The sequence below is a fragment of the Dryas octopetala genome, chromosome 3 (genome assembly GCF_963921425.1).
Source record: "Dryas octopetala chromosome 3, drDryOcto1.1, whole genome shotgun sequence".
Classification (NCBI taxonomy): Eukaryota; Viridiplantae; Streptophyta; class Magnoliopsida; order Rosales; family Rosaceae; genus Dryas; species Dryas octopetala.
The window spans coordinates 5272736-5293896 of NC_141368.1; the positions used below are offsets into that span (position 1 = coordinate 5272736).

General features: G+C 35.0%; 2 protein-coding genes and 1 non-coding gene across 6 annotated transcripts; 1 reads left to right on the forward strand and 2 right to left on the reverse strand.

Moving 5' to 3' along the window:
• Positions 1-551: 551 nt before the first annotated feature.
• LOC147289989 (U4 spliceosomal RNA) lies at positions 552-702 on the forward strand. The gene has a single exon (XR_015121568.1). It is a non-coding gene; the product is annotated as a U4 spliceosomal RNA (small nuclear RNA).
• Positions 703-2079: 1377 nt separating this feature from the next.
• LOC147289990 (scarecrow-like protein 9) lies at positions 2080-5570 on the reverse strand. 4 transcript variants are annotated; one of them, XM_086237001.1, is made up of 3 exons: positions 5308-5570; positions 2532-4897; positions 2080-2416 (listed from the first exon to the last, which is right to left on the reverse strand). In XM_086237001.1, exons 1-2 carry the CDS (start codon positions 5400-5402, stop codon positions 2632-2634), a joined length of 2361 nt encoding a protein of 786 aa, XP_086093127.1. In that variant the 5' UTR covers positions 5403-5570; the 3' UTR covers positions 2080-2416; positions 2532-2631. The 4 variants fall into 4 exon arrangements, with proteins under 4 accessions (XP_086093127.1, XP_086093126.1, XP_086093128.1 ...); XM_086237000.1 differs by having other exon boundaries at positions 2532-4909; XM_086237002.1 differs by having other exon boundaries at positions 2532-5001; positions 5308-5370.
• A 3426-nt stretch (positions 5571-8996) lies between these two features.
• On the reverse strand, positions 8997-14794 carry LOC147289991 (telomere repeat-binding protein 3-like). The gene is made up of 10 exons (XM_086236257.1): positions 14581-14794; positions 13221-13370; positions 12271-13111; positions 11951-12145; positions 11791-11853; positions 11617-11696; positions 11154-11395; positions 9801-10118; positions 9651-9714; positions 8997-9477 (listed from the first exon to the last, which is right to left on the reverse strand). The coding sequence occupies exons 2-10, from the start codon at positions 13299-13301 to the stop codon at positions 9262-9264; spliced, it is 2100 nt and encodes a 699-aa protein (XP_086092383.1). The 5' UTR covers positions 13302-13370; positions 14581-14794; the 3' UTR covers positions 8997-9261.
• Positions 14795-21161: the final 6367 nt, after the last annotated feature.

Below are 21161 nucleotides of genomic sequence, written 5' to 3' on the forward strand. Positions count from 1 at the left end.
CTTTACTATATGTTCATCCAATTATGATGAAGGGTGGATTAGAGCTTATTTCGGACACCGCATATTATATATTCACTATTCAACGGCGAAAACTATATCCAACTCTTCAATGATATATATAACTCATAACCCAATTAAGGATTACACTGTGTTCGTACCACATACGGGTCTGCACCATAAGCACAATCCTTCTAAGATACACATGTACTTTGAAGTACCAGATTGATTGACGGAGAGTTTGAAATATATTTTATTTTCTTTAGTCGAAGGTTTGAAAGATCACATATTGACAGCTCTCCAATGTTGTTCTATACAAATTATGTGATCCAAAAATCTGGTGATGTTCATGGTTCCACACTTCCACTTGTAATTTAGCTTGCTAGAGTGGTAGTGCCTATTGGTTGGATGGCCATGTGACTGTGAGATTGTGAGGGATGGGATACAATTGTAAGAGAAGAGAAGTTGTTGTGTCGGAGTCCCACATCGGTTTGGAGCAAAAGGGTGAGTTGCTGTGGGGGTTATAAAAAGGAGTTAACCCTAAGGTTTTAAGCATCTTTGCGCTTGGGGCAATGACGCAGCTAATGAGGTTCTAACCGAGGCGCGTCTATTGCTGGTTGAAAACTATTTCCAAACCCCCTCCTAGGCCCGGGTTCAGCCTTGGCCTTCGAGAATTTCTGGAAGGGCTCCCTTTGGGGTAAAGCCCTACAAAACTAGTCCAAAGGTTTAATTATCTTTCTTAATTAATTATTCTTATTATATAATTAATTAAGCATAAATTTGTTTTATCTTTCCAACAATATTTTTAAATAAATCCCCTAAAATTTTATATTTTATTTGTATTTGTTGTACATACGAAGTTTGAAAATTTCTTCATCTAGTTTTTCAGTCACAATTATAGAATTAAATTTTGATTTTTTATTTATTTTTTCAAGGTTTCAAATATTACCGAAATGAAACATAATTATCAAAATTTTGTTAAAAATTTCAGTTGTTTTATTTTAAATTTTCAACAAAATCGTAAATAGGAAATTTCCATATCAAAATTTTGTTAAAAGTTTTAATTGTTTTATTTTAAATTTTCAACAAAATTGTAAATAGGAAATTTTCATATTTTTTAACAGCGAAATTCAAAATTTAATTTCTTTTACAATTAAGGAATGAAATTTTCGTTTTTTTTTTCTTTGAAATTTTATCACATATTCATTAATTCTCATTAATATTTCGGCAAAATTTCAAACACAGAGCACTTACCTTTTAGTAAAATTTCTTCAAATTTCGCCGTGAAATTTGGCAAAATTTCGTTGTGAGTCTATAACTAACACTCCCATCCTAATCCCATTTTCCATTTTCCATTTTCATCTCTCTCTCTCTCTCTCTCTCTCTTTCTCTCTCCTCTCTGTAATTTCAGTGGGCTTCAGCGGCAGGGGGCAAGAGAGAGAGAGAAATGAGGTTGGGGAGAGAGAAATGAGGTTGGGGAGAGAGAAATGAGAGTGAAGAAGAACTGAAGAAGAAGTCACAGGAGGAAAAAAGAAGGAAATAAAAGAAAAAAAAAAGTTTGGGATTTAGTTCGACTCTTTTGAGGTTTTGTTTAGTTGTTTTTAAACTCTAAACCCTAATAAATCTTATTGAATACTTATTTAATTCATGATTTAATATTGTTATATAAATAAATTTAAGGTGTTATTTATATAATTATTAATTAATGACCCATTTTTTTAACAGTATTTGCTTCCAACTCGTATTATATTCATATTATATCACATGAAACCTACTATATAATTTGGTTTCTTTAATGTTTTTTATTAATGTAGTAAATAATATGTTAAATAAACATATGATCAAATTTTATTCAAAATTTCCGTATTTTGATAACAATTTTCGTTGTTTTTGTCTAATTTTGTCGAAATCGAAATTTTCACAAAAATTTTCATCAAAATTTTCATCGAAAATTTGCTCGAAACCGAAATTTTACTCCTCGATCACAATCATAAATATATCATTTAGGCTTAGATTATCATATACACCAAAAACAGTGCCCATTGCAGATTTACAACTTCAAAGTTCAAACAGCCACGATACTTATACAATCAAGTTCTTTATTCATGTCATCATCATTCCTCAAACTTGTTTACACTTCTGCAAATTTCTAATACTGACCTAAACACAATCACTGTGCATAAATATGCACATGTCAAAGCCATTACATTACTTAAATATACTTTTATTTTTCATAATATATTCACAAAGATATAAATCATTTTTTGGAGATACAAAGTCCCTAGGCCACAGGGTTAGAAATATCTGCACTCATCCTTTGGAGATACAAGGATGGTGCTGCCTGCCTTTGAGCAATGAGTCTTTCATGGCCTGAAGATAATATGCAGGTGCATCTTCCAAAAGTCTGATTCCAATTAACCTGCTTAGAAAAACATATATTGTTGGCAATACGTTGATTTCTAATGTACTAAAACACAGATTGTGAGATGACATTGAGAGAGGATCTTGAATTTTAGTAAAAACACTTAAAATACCTTAGCTTCATATGTATCCAAAGTCCAAAACATAATCATGTGGCTCAAGCCAAGAAGGAATCAAGATGACCATTAAGAGAATCCCCATTATCCCAGCAATCTAATAAGCAGCTCTCCAAGAAGAAAGTGCATAAACAATGCGTCCTTTCCACCCCTGCAACAGCCACTGGCTGTCTTCATCAATTACAAAATCCTTATGGTAGTACAATTGCACCCTTTCCTTTGCTGTCTTCATGATCTCCCGATTCAAAGGAAGTTGTGTAAACCCAGCCCTCATATTCCTCACCTGCCACTGCTTGTATGTCTCTGGTCTCTCGATCCTCTCTGAACCCTCACATGCAATGACATTCATCGCCTCCCACCCAAAAATCTCCCTCTCAATTAACATCCTCTCCGGAATATCACGAGGGACATTTATCTCAAGCATATCAAACAATGTAGAGAAGTGGAAGAGAGCCTCCCGAAATCTTGTGAGAAAGAAGGGTGCACTATAGGCTCCATTTACAATTCCCAGTACATAGACATCTGGATTCATCTTCCTGATCAGGTTCAAAACACTATCTCTTGGATTCTCTACCACCACAGTCTCATCTAGTAGGTTTCTAAGTCTGTATAAACAATTCACGACAAGCACCTCATCACGATCAAGATTAAGATCCTCAATTTGAATGGTATCCCACTTTTTTGCTATTGCATTGAATTCAAATGGCACTTTAAAAGTTTTTGCATAGTTTGCTAAACGCCGTCCAGTCTCCTCAACCCTTTCTGCTGGTCGGAAACCTGGTTGCGGAAAATCAATCCCAGTAATCCGAACCTTTGGAGGTCCACCAGGCCTGGACGAGAGCCGTTGAATGAGGCAAGGCCATTGAAAACCATAAAGAATACCAAAATCAATTATGTGGAGCCTTGTTGCTTTCTCAGCTACATTAATTATTGTCTTATTTGAGAAGAAATTTGATAGCTTCCTAAATGGACAAGCAGCAAGAAACAGATGGTAAGCTTTCAAGACATCGGCAGCTGATGTTGGCTTGGTTATAAGGGCTCTGTAAATCTGAGTACTAGATCCAGCCATGCGTGCCTCTAGACCATTAGCAAAATAGTGGGCCATTCTCTGCATCCCATCTCCCATTGTAGAAGAATGCTGTCTGATCTGCTTAAGTAACTCATTGCCCGTCCTTTGATCACCAGCTGTAACAGCTTGTGCACAAAGCGTCAAAAGAGTTCTCAAATCCACCACATCCTTTTTACCTCCCTGTTTCTTCCCACGGCCTTTTCCACCACTCAAACCCTTTGCCTGACCATTCTGCTGTACATTCTTCATCGTCCCCTTCTGCAAAGCTTCACGAAGAGCAGATTCCCCTTGTCCACAGTTTAGCAAAACCATGTCAAACATTTCCGAGCTCACAGTTGATTCAGTATAAACCGCTGATTGCTTGTTACTCCTCACCCCATCTGAATTCACATCCTCATTATGAGGATTCTTCTTTCCCCTTGACCTATCAGAAGAGTACTCATTCTCATTCTTCTTCTTCTCTACCTTAACTACGATATCCTCTGTCTTCAGCTCTTTAAGTAACAGTGTGTTCCTCTCCAAATCAACAATCGGGCTATTACCATTTGGAAGAAACCTACTCGCTTCCTCAAACCCTCTTTTAAATTGCATAACCGATTCAGTCTCATTAAAAAATTCAGGAACTCTCAGAGTGCTCACAGGAGAATCCACAAACCCATCTACAATATTACCAGTTCCATTTGATGAGGCATGGGGTGACTGAGAATCACCATGCGAGGACTTATACTCACGTAAATCCCTTATGCTACTAGTACTACTGCTAGAGGTAGTACTGTAATAACTGGAATGTGAAGAATGGCTTTCATCTGGGCTTTCATGATTCTGATCAGCATAAGAAGTCAGGTCACTAGGAGGCAAAGATGGATGCTTTTCTCCAATAAGCTCATATAATGATTGCTCTGTAGCTTGAAGTGCTGCAGACTCCTGATACATACAGGTTTTTTCTTCCATATCTTCTTCCATAAGCATTTGGCTAATGTACTTGAGAACTACATCACTAAAATCACAGTCCTCATGTGAATCCCCATCTGGGTTCACGCTCAAAGACGGTGCTGAATTACTAGAAATTGGACCGGGAAGGGGCATATTTGCATAGTTTTGATCAAGAAACTTACTACTAGTCCTGAATCCACTATCCAGATTCTGGTTCATTAAGGTTGGAAGAGCTTCATCCTTGAATTCCAACGACTCATTACTAGAACCATAAAATCCCCTCAAAGATTGATCCATGATCATTGAGATTGCAAGTACAATTGTGCAATCCACAACATCAAGACCAAAAGGTACCTGATTCCTGAAAAATACGCTTCAAAATTACCTATATCTCAGCTTTTTTCCAGACTAATATCATTTAGAGTATCATCTTTCTTGATGCATCAAAACCCGGAAAAATTAAACCTACAACACATGTATGCATATATAATTAAGCTTGATCAAGCTTGTGTAATCAAATGGGTTCAATAAAAATGATTTCTTTGAGAGATAAAAAGCATCAGAAGCATAATATGGAATAAGCAAATGAACAGCGCGCTAAAGTGATCAAAACCCACTATTCACAGTTTGACACTAAGTGATAAAAAAGATATACCTGTTCTCATTAAAGAACAATTTAACATATACAAAAAGAACGTTAAAGCCCCATAATTCATTCATTTGTCGCGGAATGATTTTAACATTCAAAGAAGAAAGATTGAGAAAGAGTACCTTATCTGAGCTAGACCCTTTTGAGAGAGAAATAGAAAACTAGTGAGAGGGAGAATAGTCCAGCTCCACTGTGAAAAAGAGTGCTTGTTTGACATAAAAAAGGGAGGCTGGCGAATCGGTGATGGTTATTCGGGGTTTATGCCTTTGTGGTGGGGTGGGGGAGAGACAATCTTGGCCGTCCAATCTCAGAAGTTACGGACGGTCTTTCTTTTTTCGTTACTTTTAGGAATTAGGAGGCAGTCTCGTCATTCAGCGATTTTCAGTGGTTTAATGCTTCTCTGTCACTGTCAATGACAATGAACATTAAGTTCTATAAGAACTTCAGAGTTCAGACAATCAGACCTCATAGTTTTTCTTTTTTTTTTAGAATAGTATTTGTGACGGTAAGTTTAGTGTCAGCAGTTGTGGTAATTCCGATTTTTGTTTTTCATATTATAAGAAATTCAATTTTGAATCTATCACATACCACATACCCAAGGACTAGTAATTCCGACTCTAATAATATATATTCGAGTTATTACAAATAACGGTCTACATCAAATTTGTGCCAAGTTTATATGTCTAATGTAGTACAAATACTATGTTTGTATAGAATTACTAGTTTTATCCAAATTACCTAATCTATTAGACTGCATTTTGAAAAACATCTTTGCATGTGTTTTGAGAAATTATTACATATATCATACCCGATACAATATAATGTATTATAATTTAGATAAATTTATAAGGCTTATTTGCATATTTACTCTCTAAAACTATAGTTTCATTTCACTTCACCCCTTCAAGTTTATTGTCTCAATTTACCACTTGTAAGTTTCCGCCGTCAAGTTCATCTATTCTACTATTTGAATTGTTGACGTAGCGTCTACGTGACAAGGAGTAAATTGACGGTGGAATTGACGAGCTTAACGGTTTTAGGTATGTGAGACACAGAATAAACATACAGGGGGTAAACTGAGACAATAAACTTTAAAGAGGTAAAATGAGACGAAATTATAGTTTTAAAGGATAAATGTGCAAATAAGCCAATTTATAATAACACGTCAACATATTACGTGGTATATTCAATACACATAATAAAATTTTCGTCAACGTCTCACAAAAATTTGTGTGAGAACTATAATGCATCTGATGGGTCTCACACCTTATGCATGACCTACATGTAACACAAAATTTCTTCACATGTTGGATATGTTTAGCTATCCAAACCAAACTGAGGAATTTGGATGGTTTATGTTGGGTTTTTGATGCCATAAGTTGATTTCAGATCTAGAGATAGACGCTAAGTAAAGTTGGTTTGAATGTTTGATTATGAAATCTCTAATAACTAAACCAACCCATTGATGGTGGAGTGTGATTATGTAATTTATGTGGGAATGTGATCATAATCTTTTTCAATCAAAAGTTGGTCAAACTTTAATTATCATAAAAGTCTAAAGGGTGTCAAAAATGGTCCCAAAATTGCCGAGAGAATATTGCACAAGTCACTTGTTTAGCTTGATTCGTATCCCTCAAGATTTATTGCACATGAATTATATAGACATGAAAGATACTGGAGATAATAAATACAATGATACTGGTCATGTGGAGAAAATGGTCACCTTAAAATTTTATGATTTATTTGAGACATAGATGTTGCTTTATTTTCTCATAATTTTAGTGTGATTTTCAGAATTTTAGCATAAGTTAGAAGGATAAAAGCATAGGCCAAAATAGGATGTAGTATGTGGACCAATTATATCTTCACTCATTACCAATGGGTGTTTTTTCTTTTTCATTGTTGCTTTTTAGCTATGGTTATCTAATACGTACTTCCATTCCCATGTTCTCTTCAAAATGATAAGGGTGTTGTGTCTGGTTTTGAACCTTAAAGCTTTGATTGCTCATTGACTCATTGTCATAGACCATGGTCCATGTTCATCAGGTGGACTTATTTACCACATTGATATCTCATCCCCTTTAAAATATGGGTCCCCCTGATTTCTTAATTCTTATCATTTGGCAAAAGCATGCTGACTACAGTCTACATCAAATTAGCAATAATCGATGGATTAAAGGTGGTAATCATCATAGGAATACTAGCCTCAGCCTTCATGTCCCATTAACATTATCCACATGTAAGTATGTAACTGAGAGTCTGAGACCGTCTATTATATTATTATTAGCTCATAAATTTATAACTGACTTTTGCTAATTGACAAGACGGATACATGGCCCCAAACCCTCTTACAAATGATCCAAATAAACTTTTTCTAGGTTATTCTCCAATACCGGCCAAGTACCAATACATGATTTAAATTTACTTATACTTATTTCACACATACCAGAAATATTACGAATTTATTACTTTTTTATTTCTTCACACATTTGAAGATAGTAAAATTTCAATACACTAGAACAATTCATCTTTGCTAAATATTACTGTTATTATTGAATCTGATTATTTGTTTAATTTTTTTCTATTGTTTTTATTTAATTGTTAATTATAACCGTATATTTATTATCTAATAATAGAAAACAAATGATGAAATAAATTTATAAAAATTTATAGGTGTAAATAAAGTTGTATAAATTCTTAAATTTATAATACAGTTAGGATTAAAAAAAGATAAGCAAAAAATTCATATAAACTTATTATTATTGAATCTACACTGTTGTCTTGTCTCAGGTTCATTGTACTGAGATGGGTTATAAACATTTAAACTCTGTACTCAATGTCTCAATCACCTTTTTTGGTACATTTGGACCAAAGGCCGAAAGCAAAGAAGCATTGGAACCAATATTAGTGTGTAGAAGAATCATTGCCTTCTTCTCAAACAGTCAATCCTAAGTAGGCCCAAATTAATTTCTTAGTGGAGACTTCTATTTGCACCCAAGAATAATAAAAAGGTCATATTCTTGGGTGCAAAATGCAAATAGAAGCAGCCCCTTTCATAGGTCCTTGAAGGAAAGTTGTTTCAGACGGGCTTGCAAACGGGCTCAACTTTTATTTTGGGCCTTGTTGTCCACAGCCCATGTGGCTTCAGACAGTAACATATCATTGCTTTCTTGTGAAGTTGTGATGCTTACCAATACAATACGTAGGTAAGAGGGAAGAAGAAGATGAGCAGTACACTACAAAGTTCAAACTTCTGTTTTTTTTTTGCCAGTACACTACAAACTTGTCAGACCAGTCAATTGGATATAAATCTTTTTCATTTATAATTCTGCATGTGCCTAAGCACGTGCCAACTGTGCCAAATAACTCACATATTAATAAATATAGTCACCAAGTGGTTGGCCATTTCTATACTAATGGTGGAAATATCATACTATACTTAATACTGTGTCCAACAGAAAGAAGTAAGATAAAAGTAACCCCTAATAATGCAGCCATTTTTGAACCAGACTTTGATTGCCTTTGAATACAAGTTGCTGGCATCACATGGTATATATAGTATATAGCACAGGGAGACTTGCTGATCTTATAAAAATGCTTCACCGACTGAAACTGGAACTGACAAAGAAGCTTTGGAACTTGACAGTAGGACAATTGGGTTACAAGCCAACCCATTAAGAATAGATGTTACAACAATATTGCCACCTAAATATTCTTGATGAAGACTAAAAATCATGTGCCAAAAATCATAATGAAATCATGGTTTATGACACTGGAAGTCAAATAACATTGACAGAGCAACAAGAAAAGATTGAGCAACAAAATTACTTTATTCCTGTTGATGATTCGTTCACATTTCTACATTTTACATGATGAAATAAAATCAATTGAATTTAAATGACTGAGTTCTGTTAGACTGATCTTATTCCAACGGATCATGTACATTTGCCAACCTCTTCAGCCAAAGATGTCGGCAATGAATCACATAGTATTGGTGTGAGAATATTACACAAATTTGGGTCATTTGTACACTTGTCTTCTTTCTCTGTTTCTGTCAACATATCTTGTTTTCTACATCATACACTCGGATACCTTTCAGCTCCATGTCTATCAGTTGGGGTCTCCGTAATCTTCGGAATGCCAGCCGGATGCTTGCCATGTTGCTTAGCTTGGTGTTGGCACCAGTAAGAATGAGCAGCCAACACTCTGTCCAAAAGCTCCTGGGGTACTGGCTCTCCCCTTCTTTGCTGAGGAGAGATTCTTGCTGTGTGAACTAAGGTTTTCCATTTATCCTGCACATCAGGTACAACATACATCATGCAACTTTTCCAGAAAACTACTCGGTGGCAATGTAAAACTTTGTGGTCAATCTACTAGTTCATACAAGTAAATATATAAACGAAATTAATTTAAAAAATAAGTATCTAAAAGTTTACATAAGAGAATAATTTAAACAAATTTTTACCTTCAAGTCCACATAAGTTCGATGATCTGCATTCTCAAATGCACACAATTTAACATCCCGCCACCTGCAGAATGAGAATGTTAAAACCCTATATATCCATCAAAATAAAGCATACATCTCTCTATGTTTAAGTGGTAAAGAACATCACACCTTCCAGTTCCAAGTTCCTCGACTGCCTGCACCAATGCTTCTACTTCTGACACAGAGAACGGTCTCCTGGTTCGACGCTGTACAAGTTCAGATCGCTTAGTTTTTTGGTTCACAGGAACCACAGCTAGTGGTTCCATGCTCATTTCTGGGATGGCAACTAGTGCCTGGGATTCCAGCATTGTTTTGTTGGTTAATACGTCAATATGAGAGGAAACCGGTTCATTATTACTCTCCGAAAGACTGCCTGAATTGGTTAGAGGAGGGGGGTCAGATAACTTATCAGAAATCCCAGAGTCCACGACATGTGTGCTTGGGGACCTGAAACAGCAATGAACATCAGCTGTAATGAGAATTGGCAAAGTGCTCATGTGAAAAGTTGTCGATCAAGTCAATAGAGCTGAACCATAATCCAAATCTGTCCTATCCATTGTAATTAAAGCTTACCATCACTTTTTTGACAATAAATCATAAAAAATTGACCATGGAAAATACCACACTCTATTGCCTACAAATTTGCATCAATCAGAATTCATGAGACTAAGCAAAATTGGATAACCTTCCTGAGCCTTCAATACTAAAACAAATAAGGCATTATAACTTCTAATTCCTGGGAAAGAAGGTCATCCACCATTAATTGTCTAACCAGCCCAAAAAGAATATTGGTCTCAGTGACTAATTGACTATAGAATTAAGGGTTTATTTCATATTTAGTACCTAAACTTTAACCCTTGTCTTAATGTGGTACCTAAACTTTTATTTGTTCCAATTGGGTACCTAAACTTTTATTTGTTCCAATTGAGTACCTAAACTTTTATTTTGTGTCTAATAGGTACCAAAATGAATTTCTGTTAAAATTGTCTACAAATTTTAGGGGCAATATAGTCAAAGTATATTTTAATTATTTTCTTTATATGTTTAAAATTAAAAAAAAATAAAAAACACAACAAACAAAAAAAATAAAAAATCATAATTTAAATATAAATTTAAATTTTTTGAAGTGACTATATTGCCCCTAATTTTTGTTGACAATTTTAACAGAAATTCATTTTGGTACCTATTAGACACAAAATAAAAGTTTAGATACTCAATTGGGACAAATAAAAGTTTAGGTACCACATTAAGACAATGGTCAAAATTTAGGTACTAAATATAAAAAAAAACCCTAGAATTAAATAAGTACAGAAAAAGAAAAGTCATAAATTCCAGCAACAAAATACCATTTCAGAATCCATTAAATATCAGCAATTGTGAAAGAAAACATAATTGACCCCTTTAGGCTTCAAAATAGTATAACAGCCAATCAGATAATTTCCAACACTAGACAAGGGTCATCTCACAGCAGATCAGAATTACCTGGTCAAGAGTACCGCTGTCTCACAGGATAATGAAGGAGGAAGATCACCAGAACACAACAATGGAGGAGCTTGCACAGGACTAGGCTCCAATGTAAAACCAAGAGAATCCAGATTCTCTTTACAAGAAATCCCCGTCTGCAGTAGAGTTCTGTTGTCATCTCTAACCTTTTTCCCTTGAACGAGTACCCCAACATTTAATCCATCTCTAAGTATAGCATTCACTGCCTCCATGACTGTCCTCTGTAAAATGTCAACATATAAATTTAGGCCCAGAAGTGACAAATAGTCAGCAACAACTTACTAAAATAAAACTAATACTAGCATAATAAGCCAGTATATTCCATGCCACTGGAGGAAATATTCTTATTGTTAACCAGAAAAACCTGAGACCCGTACACTAAGAAAACCCCAAGTTTTGTGGGCTACTGTTAGTACAAAAAGAAATACTGGCTGAGTTATACCTTCAATGAACCGACAGTTTCAGTTTCTGAGACCTCAATAAAAAGCTCTGGTACCCTAAAGGATTTGATTCTGAATTTAACTGTACAAGAAAACATAATGCACCACAATAACAAGTTAGACACAATCAAATCAAATGTATGTTTGCACACCAAACCACCGAAAGCTTTAACTACCATGAGATTCCTTGGAGTGGAAAGATGTTTGATGACCTATAACTGAAGATGATACCCCATTTGCTGCACAGAAGAGAAAATATTAAGCAAAATGAATGCTGCAAGTCAGGTATAATAAAGGAACGGTAACAAAGTAAAGAGGCATGTCAATGTAACATACCAGCTGGACCACTTTTGTCTCCATTTGTGCCTTTCTCAGGTGAATTAGAAACGCTTTCGCCACTAAACCCTCCATCTGAAGTCACGACAGAGCTTCGGTCAACCAATTTCCTCCTCTTATAAAGAGTGTCATGTTGGGATCTTTCCCGGTTGTAAAAGGTTTTCCTCTTGTGGTAATTAGGTTTGAGTCCCCCATCTAGAAAAACCAAAATAATAAACTTAACATTAAAAAATAATTCACATAAATTTATGACTCATACATACGCACACATTTGGAAAAATATGAGGCTAACATAGTCAAAGCACTAATCAGCCTCTTACCATATCTGAAGTGTTCACAATCCCTTAATTTCGGAGCCGCTTTCCAGTACTTGGATGTCAGTAACTTCCTTATTCTTCGGTCTCCAACACGTGGTGAAGGCCTAAAGACCTTTACCTTGTTGCTGGGTTTAGTGAACCTAGAAAAGTTCTCGTCATCATCTCTACTACCTAATTCAATATCATTCCCATGCCTGGAAAAAGAAGCATTAGGAATAAGATCCCTGAACAATGAAAATTTGACATTATTGTCTTCATTGAGCATTGCAGGATATTTTGCCCGCAATTCCATTGGATCCTTGGAACTGCATGTGTTAGCCCGAGTCAAAGCCCCAGTTTCTAATCCCTCACTGTCTTGTTGTAATTCGATTCCATTTGCTACATTACCATAACAGGACTTGCCAATACCTAGGGAGCCTCCCTCTACTTTACCGGAATAATTTTGAATTGTGGGCCTGCTACTGCAAATTACAGACTTTATATGACCACCAACTTTCTCTGAGCTGTCAGAATTTGTAATAATTGAAGTCCGTTCCAAAATAGTATCACTCTCAGCATGAGGAAATTCCTTTAGAATACACTTCCGATCGATGTTTTGCGAGGTCAGCTCTAGAGAAACACTTTCTTCAGAGCTTCCCTGATCAAGGCACTCTTCTTTCACAGGTTTATGTTCATCTTGTCGTTTAGCATCTTTGCCAAAGGCAGGCTGAGAATTTCCTTCCGAAGCGTTACTACAGGCAGAAGAACTTTCACTCTCCTGCAATAACTTGCCAGCTAAAGAAGCCAGTAATTCAAATGCACAGATTTGCCCATCCTCAACTGACTTCTTATGTGGACCCCCCCTCTGGAACCAGTAAACAAGATCTTGAAGTTAACACATGGTTAATCATCTATAAAAAATAAAAATAAAAAGGAAAAAAGAGAGGCAACCCTAAAATCCGGTGAATGCTTACTCTAGCTGATCTGGGAGCTCTAGGTATAGTGGGGACCTGGAAGCCATTAAATCCAAAATCTAGCCTCTTCTTCAACACCATATCTTAGGCACACACATGGCAATAAGAACTCACCAAACACAAGGAAGCATCAGCACCTCATCCTCTTCACTGTCATCAGATTGTCGTTTATTTAGAAAAAGAAAAAGAAATACATGTGTCCAGCTTAACTTAACAGGAAATTGTCGTTGCATAATCAATAGCACAATCTTATTGATCCCATAACGGAAGACAATCACCAATTCAGAATATCGAGTCTGACTATTATTAAACAACAAACATATCGAAGTAATGATGAAATGTTTCTTTTTTTGAGCTACATCTATGAACTAAAATAAGAAAACATATCAAGAATTTCTAGACTGCCTCAATGCTCAATAATGTAAAACCCATGATTAACCATCCATGTCTCCAGAGCACCCACCGACCCTCATGATATAAGTGCCTATTCTATCCTACAATTTGTTAGAAACCAAACAGATCACTGATATCGATTCAGGAACAATACCAAAATCCAACATGGTAGGATTTGGAAAACAAAAATTATTGATAGAATTGACCTCAAATTTGAACCGAAAGCATAATAAAAAGAAAACGAAACTGGTTCCCATTATATCAAACTTCAAACTCCAGATCTTAAAACCCTAATCAGAGGTCTTTAGAAAAGAAAATTCAAGCAAATTAGACAAAGACTAGATCGGCCATAAATTGGACCCAAATTTGGAAGTCAAGGCACCAAACATCCGAAACTGAGTTGCTTCAGATTGCAAAAACTTTAAAAACGAAAATTGCATGTAAGTTCATAAACCCAAAACCCAGAAAACGAAGTCCCCTTGATCAAATTGAATACATAAATTGAAGAATTCGAAATAAAATCAAATTCAGCAAAAGCAATTACAATTCAACGCCAATTCTGATCTTCAGCGTGTAATATGCTTTGCCTAGTGATGAATTCGAAACTAAAACTCGAACGCCATAAACCTCAGATCAACAAAAAAAAAGGACTCCATGCAAAACGAAACCGATGATTCTGATGATTCACAATTTCGAAACCAAACTCAATTCAGCACAACCAAACACGGCCTAAATTCCACGATCAGATCCCGATCTCAATCAGAATTTCAAATTGCATGCAGTTATTCAACCCTCAATTGCTCAAAACTTCGAACAAGCATATAAACCAAAGCAGAAACCCATGAATGATTGACTAAAACGAAGCAGAATTCACAACAATTGAACCCAAATTGCATCAGAGAAAAACCCAACAAGAATCAAATAGACAACAACCAAAATCCTCCAAAAAGAGAGTTGATGTACTCACCTCCAGGACAAAGATCTTCTGGGTTATAAAACGAAAAGCAATATATATATCTACAAGGGAAAACAGGATTTCTGGGAAATGTGCAAGAGATCTGTGAGAATTTGAATTGAGAATTGTGAGAACTTTTTTTTTTTTCTATATGTATCTGAAAAACCCAAGACTCTCAGACCCAGAGGTTGATTGTATATACAAAACAAAAACCATGCAAAGCAAAACAGTGGCTTAAACCCCTTCTTATAAGTTTATGGTTTTCTGACCACAAAACCGGGCCAGCCAGTAAAAGGGCATTAATGTCCGGGTCATTGCAGGTTTACTCAAAACCTCTTCCTTTCCTTGCCTTGTGTGTGTTGTTGGACCAGTTCTTCTTTCTCTTCCAAGTTCCAAACCCCTTATAATCCACGAGGTGATAGATGTGTTTTGCCACGTGGACCTCCCTCTCTTTCTGCGAAACCATGTCAGATTTCTCTCTTTATTTTTTCGGATAAGAAGAAGAAAAACATTGCACAAATCAATATTGAGACTTGAGAGCGAGAAGAACAAGGACATGTAAAAGTGTAGAACTAGTTGAACTTGAGGTTCAACTCTTTCGCTATTCTATTGGTCCACTTGGGCTTTTGGGAAATCGCTTTAATGGAAATGGCATAAACAAAGCACATTCCTCCATTAATTGTCAAATCCCTTGCTAAAATATATGTGGTTATAAGTGTTCCAAATCTTCATTGTAATTATAATAGTTTCTACACTACTGATGCTATGGAATATAAATACATTTTTACCCTTTAAATTTTGACATAAATGGTTATTTGGTTGGTGGATGACAGCCAATTCTTCTTATCAAAAGTAGATCTTGAGTTCAAAATTTAATTAACTATTAGATCTATTTGTATTTTGTGTCATGCATGTACAATATACAAATTTCATAATTAGTTTTCTTCCTTTAACTTATAAGAAGAGTTGGATTTAAAATCTCTATTTAATCTCACCAAACCGAATTTTTGATGCCAGATTTTATATTCTCAACACGTATTTTCATATATAGTGAAGTCTCTCTTTACCATTAGAGTTATAAATTTTGATAAGCAATTTTATATTCTCCATGCACTCTCCTTATATGGGTCTTTTTCCACCACGCGAAATACGACTCATAGGAGATTGAGATTGCAATTGCATATATTTGTAACTCAAGATCTCTTGCTGGTATACTATATTAAAATTGTAGTATACAACACAAAATCAATTAGCAAATAGGTAAAGAGAAGTCATGTATTATATATTGTAACACAAGATAATATAAGTTGAAGAGAGTAAGTGGTAAAATTGTTTCTTAAAAAAATGTGAGCTTTTTCTAAAAAAAAAAAAATGCAAACAAACAAATCCTCAAAATTAAAATCTCATTGTAATTTTGAAAACTTAGTTCAAATGAAGGGTCTAGTTGTAATTTTTGCTTATTAATGTACTCCCTTGCCTAATTTTGAATTATATTTATTCTTCTTCAAGCTTACTTTTTTTGTTTTTTCACCAGCTGCAATTATTGTTGAAAATAAAATATTAACAAAAAGTAAACAGTTAATCTTTAAACTACTCAATAAGACTATTGGTGTCGTAGGATCACATCATGTTCTTTATGTAAACAAACCATACCTGACTATCTGTAGATGGTACTCGTGATCGAACTTAAAGAAACCATGGTGACCTGCAAAGTTGAAACATTAGAATATTCAAAGAATCAAACTTTAGCTTCCTACATGCCCCACATATCTATCTATATGCATATGATCATAACCATGAAGCTTAAAATATATAACACATGCATGAAATGGATCGAATCACCCCAATAATGTGGAATTTTATACTCTCCAAGTAATGAGGTGTCTAATCAAATTACGAAAATGCACACTGAACCATTGTTAATTAGCATCAATGAAGATCCATATATTGATTCATACACTTAGTTGCTAATAAAAAATTTAGAGTTTTGGTTAGGTATATAATAACGAATTGATCAGCCTATCATGGGGTGTCCATTGCTTATATAATAACTTAATGGTCTATATATCCACTATTTTTAGAGAGAGATAGGAGGGTTAAAGGCTTGTTTGGAGTGTTTTCATAAGAAATGCTTTAGAAGCACTCCCTAAGTAGAGAAGTATATATATCAAAGATAACGAGGTTCATAACATTATATATTGTAAGATAATACTTTACATTCTAAATGTGATAAATAACTCTCAACACACCCTCTTAATTATATGTGATATGACTTAAACTAAACATGAGGATACTTATAGTAGGTGACGTGAGAGTATATGTGATTGTTATATATAATACGTGAATTGTTTACTCTAATACCATATATAAGTATGAATATCTTGAGAAAGCATTTATGTGGTGTTTATTTAGAGCCAAAACCATTTCCAATTAAGCATACTCTAATTTATCGATCATTGAAGTAAGACTATCTTAAAATGCACTTCAAAGTATCAACTAGTTGTTAAATTAGTGATATTTCTCTAATTTAAAAAAATACACTTCAAAATCTTTAGGATTAGTTCAAGTCATAATTCGATTTATTTTGGATGTGAGAAAATATATATGTAACTTTCGAATTTAATTTCGATTACAAACAATGTCTTTTTGTTAGAGATTTTAAATGGTCAATTAAAATGAGTGAAAGCAAACGAATTCCTAAATCCTAAGACATTAAATTAAAAATACTATAAAGTGTGACATGTGGAATTGAATTTGTGCACTTTACATGAGGTGTTGTCCCCAGTCACAATCTGTGGGACATGGATGGATGCAGTGGCAGTGGCAGTGCCAAGAAAATTAGACGGCGTGATTTACAAAGGGATTAGTGGAAGAGCTTAATTAATTGTGTTTTGTATGTGTTTAATTGTGATAGTGGTTATGTGGTGCTTGGAAAAGCCTAGATGATAGAAATGAGTGGCCAAATGTGGTTCACGGTTATCTCGTCAAAAGTGTCTGCATTATCGCTAGTGTCTCACACGCTTTGTTCGCTTCGCTCAGGAAACAACTGTCTTCATTCGCCAAGTGTCAGGTAGCCGGTAACCCCCTTGCTTTTTTTACACGTGTCAGTCTCATGTTTGTGTTTAAAATACGTAAGGGCTTTTGGCTGCGACCGGTTGGTGTGTGAGTGGCTACGAGTGGATTGGCTCTGGTTTGATGGAGCTCAGCTTCGGCTTCACCTACTTATTATTCAATGTTACATGTGATTATGGATGAGATTCATATCATTTATGGATTATTCTATGACATCAGCCGACTATTAATAATAAAATTTGTTACAAATTCATATTTTTGTGTAAACATAACAAAAAAAAAAAGTGTTGTGAATTTTTTATTATTTTGCTCCCACACACAACTAAAGATACACAAGTTAACAATATATTTAAAATAATTTATATACGATTTATGAGTCATTACCGGAAATTATTTTATCATTAGTTTATTGTATGGTCGGAGCTAGGAAGTTTTTTTTTTCTTTTTCGAAGGGGTTATAAACTTATAATTGCTAATTTGATAGTTGCAAGTTGGGAAATCTTTGTCTTAATTGGAACTTATTTGTGAATTGTGCAATTAAATAATATGTTACTAGAAATTATATCCAAAATGTTGTATATAAATTTTGTCTATTAATTATGCATGTGATAGTTGTCAAGTTACTTCAAGCAAGTAATTGAATTAAGTCGGTAGAGCACCCAAAAACACAAATGAATTAAGTTAATTACTTGGCATTGACAACAATTTTGGAAGGAAGTGAGAGTGTTTTTGTCCGAAAAATAAAGTGGAAGAGTGAATGCACGTTTAGAAAAGGCAAGGGCAAGGGTGTATTTTACCATTTTCAGATAAATATAAAAGGGAATAACTGAATAAGAAAGGAATATTCCAAAAGAAGAATCATATAAAGCAGGAGCTTATGAATCAGAGGAGACGTGTAAAATGTGCATATGGCAAGAGCAAGTTCCAGTGTTCCACAAGCAAAGCTTAATTCTCTGACTATGGGCCTGGGCCTCTGGGTCTGGGGGATTGAAGCCCAATAGTGATGATCGAATACTAAATTAAGTTAGGCTAATTAGATGTTAATAAATGGACAGGTAGACTCTGAAGGTCTGAATGAGCATGTAATTGTTTGTGAACAGCTTGCATGCCTTGCGCTTTTTTGATCAGCAATTGCAAGCCTATGTTACCTCCGCCAACTTGGCTAGCTGTCCCATAAGAATATTCATGAGAGAGAGAGAGAGAGAGAGAGAGAGAGAGAGAGAGAGAGAGAGAGAGAGAGAGAGAGAGAGAGAGAGAGAGAGAGAGAGAGAGAGAGAGAGAGAGATTGCAAACAAAGCATATGATGGGAAATTAATGTGACACAAGGGGGTGGGCGGCAGTGATCTGCAGATGAGGGATGAGATAAAAATTGATATGAGATCAGATGAGAGGCAGAGGACAAGTAATAAGTATGGCATTTATTTTCCTTTCCTTTTCAAACTTAAAAAAAGTACAATTTCTCATCAATCCGGCTTTTTTAAGCCAAAGAAAAATGAGCATCAAACCTTCCATGCCTTTCATTATCTCCCCATTAAATGAATTGGTGGCCTATATATTGACTTCTAGTTCTAGGAGTCACATTTGAAGTAAATTCTCCCAAAAACAAAATGTGTTTGACCAAAAATATTAAGACGATTGTTAGTGTCATTGTTGCGTTGATAAATGACAAACCGTTGTATAGGGTGAGCCCTATATTATGGAACCTACTCCATCAACGGTTCATAATTCACACACGCATGAACGATTGTGTTTGGCACAAATTAAAGATTAAATCAACCCTTAACGATAGACACAATTGCGCTGGACACTATATAGATCAAATTAATTAATTTGGGCCTTTTGGAAAATGTTTCTCTTTTAGGTTGTGTATGGCATCCTAATAGCCTCTCACCAACAAAATATCTTAATAGCCCAAGACCATTGTGGGTTGCTTTGTAGTTGAAAACTTGTAGTGTTCTCTGAAACTAGATCTCCAAGAATGTTTTTGGGCTCGAATTGGGTGAGATAGGCCAGGGTTTTCTCTATCTGTCAATTTAATTCTAGCCATGCATGATCCAGTTGCAACTTGCAAGTTCATGATGGATTTATAAGTTTCCACAACTGCACAGTGAAAGTCTCAACTTTGAAATTGAAATTTAGAAGCAAACTATATGTCTGTGAAATATTAATTCAAAGCTACATATATAGAGAGTACTAGGTTACACAATCATGTCAAATAATACGAAATATAAGCAGACTCTAGACACTCAACTTTACTAATACACATTATATAAAGCTATATTACTTTCTCTTAAGCCAAAAGCGAAAATTGAAGGATATCTTTGGCTCTGTCCCATATAATATAATTACACAACAATATTATTTTGGAAGGAATTACATTGTTTTACTCATTTTCATCATCACTATTTTATATTCCTGGTGAAGCTGGCTCCATATATAGAATTCCATTCATGTAAGTGCATTGGGTCAATGGACCTCAAAGCTGCAACTCTTCATACAATCATACCAAATGGAAATATATATATATATATATATGAAAAAGAGAGAGAGAGAGAGAGGAATTCCATCATTTTGGTCATCTCCAACTGCCCATTATAGCTGTTAGGTTAGTTGTATGACACACAACATGCATGTGCCGCAGAAGTAAATGTCAAACCAAGGTAGGCCTATACATAAAATGAAATTATTAATTAACATAAACAATTTTGACTAGGTTTCTGTTTGTGACATAATTAAGTACTGATGTGCATGAAATTAATACATGTACTGCTTGCGCGCTTTCAGCCATGTAATTAATCAATATATATATTCTTCATGGCAAAGCCAAGTGGACCATGTGGTTCCATATATAGCGTAAAAGCAGACTAACTAGCTAGCTCATCAATGAACGTTGACATAATTTCCAATAGAAAAAAAAGAGTTAATTTCCTTATCAATGTGCCAAATTGGTATTAATTAATTAATTAGGTAGCTTATAAATTGATCCCAATCACCCCAAAAAAATGGAAAAATATAACTCTTAATTATATTGAACCTGAATTAATGTGGGTGGTAGTTAGACTATATAGTTGATGTGGTAGTTAGTCTTCATGAAGCCTAAAGTTGCTAGAGCTTGGAACAGTCTTAAGGATCATGCTGAGAAGGCTTTAGTTATTGGCCTGCAGAGAAGAAAACAAAGAGAACATAAAGTTTGAGCATGTATAATTAATGGAGTGGTGGTCATGGTGTGGTGCAATATGAAAAGGAAGAAAGTTGAAGATATGATTCTAAATTTGCTTGCTTGAGAAACTTGGAATTTTGTTGTTGGTAGGGGCTTTGCGTAAAACTCAATAGAGCCTAGATATGGCTAAAGAGAGGAGACATAAAAAATATAGTAAATGGTCCCTAGTAGGTCTAGTAAAGATGAGGCAAGTTTTCAACCAAAGCATGTATGATGAACTTTCTATAGCAAGTAAATTAGGCCAATTAATTTCTCCCCCAAATACTGTAATTTTACAACTACCAGATGTTTGTGGTGCCCT